At 44.6% G+C, this 11,668-nt stretch overlaps 1 protein-coding gene across 1 annotated transcript in view; it reads left to right on the top strand.

Annotated features, from left to right (window-relative positions):
- Positions 1–11,668, top strand: part of ush2a (Usher syndrome 2A (autosomal recessive, mild)) — a gene marked incomplete at both ends in the record, with an annotated part of 469,579 nt that overhangs the window by 51,435 nt on the left and 406,476 nt on the right. The window contains 3 exon segments of the mRNA XM_084308263.1: positions 179–213; positions 216–344; positions 5,150–5,297. Coding sequence (XP_084164389.1) covers positions 179–213; positions 216–344; positions 5,150–5,297 — 312 coding nt within the window.

Raw genomic sequence — 11,668 nt, 5'->3', positions numbered from 1 at the left:
AGCGCGTTGGGCCGCCACACTGCTTTTTTATTATGTGGATGTAATTAATTATAGCGTGTGTGTGTGTGTGTGTGCGTGTGCGTGCCTGCCCGTGCATGTCTGTTTCTATGGGCACACACACACAAGCATACAGTATATTTGATATGTGCATGTGTGTGTCTCCCTCTCACCCATGCAGGTATTATCACCAGTTATGGTCTATGGCTGGACGGAGAGCGCTTGTTTTCCACACCAGTTCCTCCGAGAGGTTCTACATGGTGGAGGGCCTCTCTCCGTGGAGCCAACACACACTGAGGCTGCAGGCCTGCAATGCACAGGGCTGTAGTAAAGGGCCACTTTGGTCAGTAAAAACAAACACACCCCGAAGATAGATAGAGACAAAAGGAATAGGAACACACAGACACACAACAGACCACCCACATGCACATGGGCAGATACACACACGTTCATGGGATATGAGTGGCCAGATGGACACACTCACTCTCACACACACACACACACACACACACACACACACACGCACGCACGCATGCACGCACGCACGCACGCACGCACGCACGCACGCACGCACGCACGCACGCACGCACGCACCGCACACACACGCACGCACGCACGCACGCACGCACGCACGCACACACACACACACACACACACATCACACACACACACACACACACACACACATGCACACACACACGTTTGTCAGCTTCATTACATGTTAATGTATTCACAACAGCATGGCTGTGAAGCTGTGTGTGTGTGTGTGTGGTGTGTGTGTGTGTGTGTGTGTGTGTGTGTGTGTGTGTGTGTCTGTGTGTGTGTGTGTGTGTGTGTGTGTGTGTGTGTGTGTGTGTGTGTGTGTGTGTGTGTGTGTGTGTGTGTGTGTGTGTGTGTGTGTGTGTGTGTGTGTGTGTGTGTGTGTGTGTGTGTGCGTGCACTTGTCTGTGCACCTCAGTGTGAGTGTGTCATGCTAGCAGGAAGGTGTCATAAAGGTGATCGATTCTCGTGACTCGATAACGAGACTTGGCGTGGCGTCGGTGACATTTGGTAGGAAATGCCACTCCGTGCCCACGCCTCCGATGATGGCCCATGGTTTGGGCGTTTTTCCAATACGGTCGCCATACTTAGTGACACGCTAGCACAGGACTGCTGACACAGCAAAAACTGGAGGGACAATGGGGATGGGGGTCTGGGGGGGGGGGGGTTGAAAAAAGAGGAAAATTAATGGATGAGAAGAGGAACAGAGGGGTTTAGGTAGAGGCTGGACAATATGACAGTCGGTAATAACAATACATTTGGACAGTATTGACCGGATATAAAACAATATGTTGCTGAAAACGACACCAGCAAGGGTGCAGTCATATTTTTTGGCGGACTACAGACTACAGTGGTACATTTTGAGAAATATTTAGCCTCTAACAGGGGGGGGGGGGGGGGGGGGGATCAGCAAGTAAAACATTTGGGAGGTGATTAAATTAAGCCCTAGCCCTCTGAAAATCCGCCTAAAAATACATACCTAAGTAAATTGAATATTGCTCCACTTCTACAAGGTCCATTTTGCATGTTCCTGGGCCCTCATTTATCACGTTGCGTACGCACAGATATGTGCGTAACCCGTGCGTACGATTATTTCTAAGCAAAGTGTGGGACTTATCAATTTGAACTTGTGCTTGACATTGTGCGTATACCTACGCACAGCTCGGAGCATGCGTACCTGGCGCCCGGTGGTAAAATATGAATATTACAACGCGAAAATAAGCTTCCGTGCATTAGTTTCAACACATGGCGTGTTCTGTATGAACCGTAATTCATCATAGTTCATTGTAAAATAGCAACAGTAGTGTAATTATGGTCAAAACCCCTATAAATAGCATTTGGAATAATAGGTCTTTCTCTCCGAATGAATGCAGCATGGTTTATATATAGCGTTATCGGAATATACGGGGTGCACTGACTGCTCTCCGCTTAACTCAACTCGTTATTATTTTGCGCATAGATTGCAGAAAATACGGAAACGCTTTGATTATATTTAAAAGGCTTTGCCATTGTTAAACGTAATAAGTGGAATTTCGAAGCTTTAAGCAGAATACAAGTCATATGAACACCCACGATATACCTTCCTACTGTATAAAGAAAGAATAAAAAACGCATTGCAACGAGAACAGAGGTTATTTGTTGAGTTTATGTGTATACAAAACCCTTGCAATAAATGTGTCTTAAATTAATGGAAAGCATACATGCTCTGGATACAGAGCATATATCGTGTGGGTGATATGACTTGTATTCTGCTTATAGAATTCCACGTATTTAGTTTTACAATGTAAAAGCCTTTTAATATAAATCAAAACGTTCCCGTATTTCTGCAATCTATGCGCAAAATAATAACGAGTTGAGTTCTAACAAAGAACGTATTACATGCTGGGTAGGCTGATATAGTAAACTATGATATGAATATGAATATGATATGATATAAGGTATACTGGTCCGTCCGCGAGGATAGCGAGGAGTCTGATAGCCATTAAATGCCATTTGAGAATATAGGCTATTAATGCAAAGCGATGGCCTATAGCCTATACATATTATTTAATGTTTTCATAAGCGTAAAGATACAACAGCTAGATTAATGATCAAGTTAGTTTACTGTATGCAGGCTTCGCAGGGCTGTGCCATGTGTTATTATATATGCGCAAGTTACTGTTGCATAATGTAGGCTATGGCTGCTATTATATGTAATTCATATAGGCTACCTGTTATGGTTTGACACCGACCCCAAACGCTACGACACAAAGAGAGTTGTTTCAGAGTTGCCAAAAACAAGGGCTTGTTTTATTTCACTAAATAGCAGCATAAACTTGGTAGAGAACAAACAAAGACTGGGCTACAAGCATAGATGAATGTTGCTGCTCTGCAGCTTCTCCCGGGATGGTTCGTCTGGGGAAGCAGACGGTGACGTCAGAGCCGCTCTGCAGATTCCTCTCGGCAGCTCTCCAAGGTGGTAAACGGGACCGAGAGGGAGAGAGGGAGCGGGTTAGCTCAGAGTACAGTTGGGAACAGAGCAGGTGACAGGAGAAGTGACTTGTCCCAAAACAGAGTAATCCAAGTGACTGAATCTTCGGTGTAAATACACACTGTGAGTAATGTCCCAAACACAAATCCACGTGATAGAATCTTCGGTGCAAATAAACACTGTGAGCGAAGTCCCAATAATAATCCAAGTGATAATATCTTCGGTGTGAATACACACAGTGAGCGATGTTCAAGCAAATATTATCCCAATGAACAATCCAAAAAGCTGACACTGGGTGAGTGACAGTCTGACAAAAAGCAGGATATCTTCAGTGTCTAAAACACACGAAAAACGAATAGGGTCAAAGACAGTCTTGCAAAACTCACCCAGGCGCTGTGCGTAAAGAGAGCAGGATCAACAGGGCGAGCGCGTCGCCACGGGGAACGGGTTGTCCAAGCGGAATACTTCTTGAATATCCTGGGAGGCAAAGCACAGGGAAAAACAGCAGGCAAGGAAGGAACGGCGAATGCTGATGAAATATCAAAACGATCCAACAAAACTTGAATGGGGAAACGGGGTATATATAATCAAAGGAATGCTTAATTGACAAGCTGTGACAGCTGCGGGATGAGATTGACAAGCGTGTGGTTGGGGGAGCACCAATCAAACGGCGTCTACGGGAAGAAGCGTGTGAATAGGGGAATGCAATTGATTAACAGAAAACTAAAGGAACAGAGCGAGTAGGCTTAAAGGAACAGAGCGAGTAGGTGAGCAACGGACAAAAACCTCACACTACCTAATACCGACAACAAAATAGATTGTATGCCTCTAGTACAAATCATATTATACCCGGTAGCCAATCGAACTAAACGAATAAAGGCATTCATATTCCAGCATGGTTATAATGACACACCAACTCCAAACAGTGGTTAACGAACGGTCTTTATTAGTATTTTGAGCTGTCCAGGCAAAATTGCAGCAATGGTCTTAGGGAGTCGTTGATATCTGACATCACCATGTACAAGTCCGCCAGCCTTTTATTTATCCCATAACACGGGTTGTGTCTTCTTGGTTCGGCAGCACCTCAGTGAACAATCTCGCTCATGGAGTTTCTCATAGTTCGCTCGGGTCAGTCCATTATTTCACATCCCATGGGGGGTGTTCATTACCATATATGGATAATCGTGCACGAGCATTGACGGTAGAACAAAGAGGTATTTATCAATCAGTTGATAAATCCCAATATTTCTGTGCATACACACATTCAAAAATTCTGTGCTTACGTACGAAAATAGAACACTTTCTAAGAATTGTTGATAAATGAGGGCCCTGGTATCTAGGGACATCTATGGATCTCAGGGAATGTATTCCCTTTGTCAGAAATATTGTGTCTGGGCTAATATTAGTAGGCTTGAGTTCATTGTGATGAAACAAAGGAGAATATAAATTATGATTTTTCTTTGCATCTTTGACAGTGAATAACACCATGCTAAAAATGCCATCCGGACACATGCAATTTGAAATATTATTATAGAATATAGAATAGCAGGCCTATAAATTACCTTATTATAGCCATTTTGCCCATCTATTGGATTTAGTATCACCAGGCGTGCAGGAAGAACCGAGAATTAAATCTACTGTAAATACAGTCAGCTTTTTTATTCTTGCGACAGGTCTGCCATTTTGAATCGAATTTCAACACAGATGGTTGTTAAATGTTCACAGAAGGTAGACAAATTAACTGCGCTCCAATCTATGCCAATAACGTTGTGGTATATAATCCCAGGAAAAAAGAGAAATAAAAAATTATAATAATTAAAGTAATTTGCTTGCAGGAAGCTGGAAATCGCTATGAGATGTAGTTTTTAGAAATTTCAACACTCATTGAGAGTTCTGGATCCCCTCTTCTCATATGACTACAGAAAAATGGCCGCTCTTGTTTATTTCCGGTTGAAATACGCTAATTTATGAACACAATTCCTGAACTGATATTTCAATAACACTTTGTTTGTGTTATTGCATTTTTTTTATTTATGTCTTATTTGTGCATGGTGCATACTAGTCATCTTGTCTCATTGTGTGTGTTACAGTATGTGTGTGTGTGTGTTTGTATTTATCATGTGTGTTTGTGTGTGTTATCAGGTTGTGGAGCGTACTTTGGAGATGGCCCCAATTGGCTCTGTGTTGCTCGAACTGACAAATCAGAGCTCTCAATCTCTCCAAGCCCGCTGGACAGCCCCAACCATTCCCAATGGAAATATCAACTACTTGCTGCACTACACACATTCAGGTAATACACAGTCACATACACACGCACACACACACACACAATCAGATTCCTTTACTGTCAATTTACACAAAGTAATTTAAGCGTGTCAACATATCCCTCCTAGTTACATACACACAGTTAAATCACTACATACACAGAGTTAAATCACTACATACACACAGTTAAATCACAGGACAGGTTTGGCTGCAGTGCAGCAGTTTGGGGGTTCAGTGCCTTGCTCACTAGATCATCCCACCATGGTCAGTCCCTCTACCACTAGACCATCATCCCACCATGGTCAATCACTCTACCACTAAACCACCATCCCATCATGGTCAGTCTCTACCACTAGACAATCATCCCACCATGGTCAATCTCTACTACTAGACCATCATCCCACCATGGTCAATCTCTACTACTAGACCATCATCCCACCATGGTCAGTCACTCTACTACTAGACCACCATCCCATCATGGTCAGTCTCTACCACTAGACCATCATCCCACCATGGTCAGTCCCTCTACCACTAGACCATCATCCCATCATGGCCAGTCCCTCTACCACTAGACCATCATCCCACCATGGTCAGTCACTCTACCACTAAACCACCATCTCATCATGGTCAGTCTCTACCACTAGACCATCATCCCACCATGGTCAATCTCTACCACTAGACCATCATCCTACCATGGTCAATCTCTACTACTAGACCATCATCCCACCATGGTCAGTCCCTCTACCACTAGACCATCATCCCACCATGGTCAGTCCATCTACCACTAGACCATCATCCCACCATGGTCAGTCTCTACCACTAGACCATCATCCCACCATGGTCAGTCTCTACCACTAGACCATCATCCCACCATGGTCAGTCTCTACCACTAGACCATCATCCCACCATGGTCAGTCTCTACCACTAGACCATTATCCCACCATGATTAGTCTCTACTACTAGATAAATATACGTCACACCCTGCGCCTCTCCCTGCCATCTGCAAGTGGCTAATCTTGAGTTTCCGACCCCCCAGTTAGCTAACCATGGATAAATCCAAAAAAAAGGAAAGTCCGAGGAAAATAGAGGGTTTAATTCAGCGTGGACAGATTAATTTGCTTTCACGACTAATGATGCAGGCTTACCTGTATGCCTGATATGTGGTGAGACATTTTCAAACAACAAAAAAAAATCTTTTTATTTGATACATTTTTTAGTGGAGGGATGGAGGGGGGAGTAGAGAGGAGTAGAGGGGTGGAAGAGAGAGGATAGGGGAATATAGTAGAGAGGAGAGAGATGGGTGGAGGGGAGAGAAGAGAAGAGAGAGAGGAGTGGAGGGGATGAAGAGAGATGAGAGGGGAGGAAATAAGTGGAGAGAGGAGTGGAGGGATGGAGGGGAGGATAGGAAAGAAGAGGAGGGAGGATAGTGTGTCAGTGTCACAATAAACGGTTATGGTGCGTGAAAAGGACACGCCGATATGAAGGTGTATTTTAGGTACACTACCAGCAGAGAGCGTTAACCCCAAAACAAACAAAAATAATCTGCAACCAGTGCTTGAACAGGCATTCTCTGCAGTTGAAGGGAAGTTCATTAACCACTACATTACCAACCCATGATATGATTATGTTCAGAGTTAACGTTCACTTAACAGTAGGGATGCACGATAATTATCGGGTCGATTATCAGCAATTATGACGTCATCCCGATAAACCCGATAACATTATTGATAGCTCCGATAATATATAATACATTTTTTGGTTAAAAGAAATCCGGTGTGGGTGGATTGGGATGAAGGGCGTTTGTTTTTACTGTAGGCTCCTCCCGTTTTCCCAGTACTGTGGTACGACTGATAGCGTGTGGTTTAGGAAGAGGGAGTTTTTCACAAATCCAGCGCTCCATTTCTTATGCCTGGCTGTGACGTAGTCATGTAACATTCAGAAGCAGCACAGATAGTAAACAAAGATGGCGTCGTCTGACTTTTTCAAAGTTTCAGAGGAAAACAGTTTGCTTGCTATTTGTAACAAATGCAGAAATTCCACGAGGAGGGAAAGGGGCAACAAGCTATAACACATCCAACCTAATAAGTCACCTGAAACATCACCACCGCTACGATGGTGTATTAAAATCCGACGACGACGCCGAGCAGCTAAAGGCTAAGCTAATCCAAAGCCAGCTGCAAAGTAACCGGCGCGGCTTGTACCTATTGACGAGGCGTTTGCAAAATTAAAGATGTTTGACAGAGATGATTTGTTTGGTTTATTTAATTCTTTTTGAGGCGTGCTATCCTATAAATGCCAAGTAATAGTTGTTTCATGGACCAAGACCACAACAGTCTCCTCTCCTATAGCATCAAATGTTTTATCTGCTGACAAAGCACAATACCTGTTGGTTTTTAGTTCACTCATTGTTCAGGGAAACACATTGTTAATGACATTGACGGATTGTGAATTTTGTGATTGACTCAAATTATATTTATTTGGAAAAATAAATATAGTCACTTTATTTGAAGAGTCAAAACTGTTCTCTTGGCTTTGTTTTGTTCATAGTAGTAACGCTCATGTCATGATAAATCTGGTTAGGTCAAAACTACAGGAATATACATAAAAAAAACAAAATTATAATACAATAAATATATATATATATATTATCGGTTATCGGTATCGACCTTGAGGAGCAGAAAGTTATCGGTATCGATATCGGGGTCAACAAATCAATATCGTGCACCCCTACTTAACAGTTGGGGGTATAAAGTTTGTAGGGTTCGGTTATGTTTAGGATTAAGGTACATTTTAAGGTTTGATTAATGGTTATGGTTAGTTTAACCTCTTAAGCCCTAGCCATATTTTCTGAAAATGTCCCTAAAAGTACATACCCAAGTAAATGGAAGATTGCTCCACTTCTACAAGGTCCATCTGCATGTTCTTCAAGTTCAAGTTCAAGTTCAAGTTCTTTAATAGTTGTCATACAGAAGTACAGAATACTTTCATACAAAATGCTTCTTACTGTTACGCTCCAGAGACTGTGCTAGACAAGATAGTATCAAATAACATAATAACATAATATAGCATGAATTTAGAAGAAGAAAATGAGGTCACAGTGTTCGGTATAGACATATGTACAATGTTCTGAGTTACCATATAATATACAATACACAATACTATGCAGTGTACTAATGTACAGTACTATCTAGTGCAAAGCAGAAATGGGATGAGGTACAATTTTAGGTACAATTTACAGTAAGGTGTACGAGTTGTAGTGCAATCCTTCATCCATAAATATAAAGTGTGGGGAGTGGGTGCTACAGTGTGTTTGTTTAAAGTGGGTGTGTGCTATAAGTGTGTGGAGTGGGTGCTACAGTGTGTTTGTTTAAAGTGAGTGTGTGCGTGTGGATGTGTGTGCTATGTGCGTTTGGTGGTTGTTGTTGTGTAGTGTTCATTCATTGTTCGTTTAGCAGCCTGATGGCCTGGGGATAGAAGCTTCTTCTGAGTCTTTCTGTGCTCGCCTTGAGACTCCTGTATCGCTTGCCTGACCGCAGCAGTTCAAAGAGGCAGTTGTTCGGGTGACTGGAGTCTTTAATGATTCTCTTAGCCTTGCCCTTGCAACGCTTGTAGTAATTGTTCTGGAGGGTGGGGAGCCCCCCTCCAATTGTGCGTTCGGCTGAACGTGTCACTCTTTGTAGTCTGCTTTGGTCTTGTGCAGTGCTATTCCCAAACCAGGAGGTGATGTTGCCGGTCAAGATGCTCTCTATTGTACATGAGTAGAAGTTCTTAAGGATCTTCTGGCTGACTTGGAACTTCCTTAGGCGCCTGAGGAAGTAGAGGCGTTGTCGTGCCTTCTTCACAACACTGTTAATGTGTGTGGTCCATGTCAAGTCCTCGGATATGTAGGCTCCGAGGTACTTAAAGCTGTTGACTCTCTCAACCGGTGCCCGGTCGATGCTGAGGGGGCTGTAGTCCTTGACCCCCGACCTCCTGAAGTCCACAATCATCTCCTTTGTTTTGCTGACGTTCAGGGAGAGGCTGTTTTCCTGGCACCATCCCGCCAGGACCTTGACCTCTTCCAGGTAGGCCCTCTCGTCGTTGGCAGAGATCAGGCCCACCACCACTGTGTCGTCAGCAAATTTGACGATTGTATTGCTACTCCGCTGAGCCACACAGTCGTGTGTGTACAGGGAGTAGAGGAGGGGACTCAGAACACAGCCCTGGGGGGCCCCTATGTTGAGGGTGATGGATGAGGAGGTGCAGTTGCCTGCTCTCACCACCTGGGGTCTGCCAGTCAGGAAGTCCAAGACCCACTGGCAGAGGTCATAGCCCAAGCCCAGGTCCCTGAGCTTGGCTATGAGTATGGAGGGGACTATGGTATTGAATGCCGAGCTGTAGTCGATGAATAGCATTCTCACATAGTTCCCCTGCCTCTTGTCCAGGTGTGATGCTGCTGTGTGCAGCACATGGGATATGGCGTCCTCCGTGGACCTGTTGGGGCGGTATGCAAATTGCAGGGGGTCCATGTTGATGGGGAGGGAGGAGCAGATGTAGCCCTTTACTAGCTTCTCAAAGCACTTCATGGCTATGGAGGTGAGAGCTACAGGGCGGTAGTCGTTGAGGCAAGCAGGCTTGGATTTTTTGGGTACAGGGATAATAGTGGACTTCTTCAGGCAGGTGGGGATGACAGCCTGTTCTAAGGACAGGTTAAATATGTCAGTGAATACTGGGGCCAGTTGGTCGGCACAGACTTTTAGGACGCGGCCGGGGATGCCGTCTGGACCTGCTGCCTTCCTGATATTCACTTTTTTAAAGGTCCGCCTCACCTCATGCTCTGTTACCCTGAACACTGCGCCTCCATCAGCAGCCGACCCCCCCCCCCCCCATTGCCGAGGCTTGTGAGCTGGTGTTGTTATTACCAGCATCAAACCTCGCATAGAAGGTATTGAGGTCATTTGCTAAGGAGATGTCACTGTTCAGTTTGAGGGAGGCGCCTTTGTAGTCTGTCATCGTTTTGAGCCCCTGCCACATAGCTCTAGAGTCAGCTTGTTCAAACTGGAGTTCAATTTTATCCCTGTAGCGTCGTTTGGCCTCTGACACTGTCCTCCTTACGTTGTATCGCGCCACCTTGTGGTCATTCATGTTGCCTGCCTCTAGGCCGTCGTTGTATGCTTTGGTGCGCTCTCTCAGAGCTTCACGGACGGATTTGTCTACCCAGGGTTTTTGATTTGGGTAAACTTTCATTTTGGTAGTGGGGATTGTTTCTTTCACCCTAGTACAAACATAGTCCAGCACTGTCTCCGTGTAGACATTAATGTTATCTGTGTCGCGGAACACATTCCAGTCTGTGTGGTGAAACACTGACCGGATCGTCTCCTCTGACGTCACATCCCATTTCTGCACCTCTCGCGAGACTACGGGAGTACTTTTAATTCTCTGTCTGTACTTTGGTGAAAGAAAGATGGATGCGTGATCTGACTTACCAAAGCCACTATCAGAATGAGCCTTGTAGCCACCTTTAAATTGTGTGTAACAGTGATCTAGGATGTTACCGCCTCTGGTGTTGCAAGTCACATGCTGATAGAAGTCAGGCAATACCTTTCTCAGATTGGCGCTATTGAAATCTCCCAGAACTAAAATGGCGGCTTTAACATTCGCCACTTGGATTCTATTTACCTCGTCGTGTAGTCTGGAGAGCGCAACCTTGTTGCTGGCTTGCGGTGGAATATACACTCCGACCAGGACGATCGCCGTTAACTCCCTCGGGAGGAAGAAAGGACGACACTTGATGGTTATATATTCCAGTTCTGGGGAGCAGTGGTTGGATAATTCATTCACATTAGTTGGATCGCTCCAATTTTTGTTAAACATGAAGGCAATACCTCCTCCACGTTGTTTACCGGACTCTGCTGATGTCCGATCCTTGCGATGGATAAAGAAGTGATCAGCCGGTTGAATTGCGTGGTCTGGGACGTCCGGCGTCAACCACGTCTCGGTGAAGCAGAGGACGTTGCAGTCCCTAACGTCTCTTTGATATTGAATCCTTGCTCGGATGTCATCCAGTTTATTGTCAATTGATTGTACATTGGCTAGCAATATACTGGGCAGTGGTGTACGGTGGCGTCTGGATCTCAGCCTGTTACGGATCCCAGCCCTCTTCCCTCGCCGTCTGGTTCCTCTGTTCCTGGGGTCTAGGAACAAAGGATCTGGTCCTGATCTCCGGAGAATTTCTTCAGGCCATTGATGCGGTTCGGAAAGCTGATCCAGTGAGTAATCCAGTTGGTAAGTTTCCCGTAATCCAATGTCTATGAGTGACTGACGGTCATATACATTAAATGCACCAACAGTTGGTACGAACAAAACTCTAAAAACTATAAATATTAACAAAAGTAAACACAGTCTCGACGGAGCGAA

This window comes from Notolepis coatsorum, assembly GCF_963971535.1.
Source record: "Notolepis coatsorum genome assembly, chromosome: 2".
NCBI lineage: Eukaryota > Metazoa > Chordata > Actinopteri > Aulopiformes > Paralepididae > Notolepis > Notolepis coatsorum.
The sequence above is the reverse complement of the archived record's forward strand: the minus strand, read 5'-3'. Positions and strand labels throughout refer to the sequence as shown.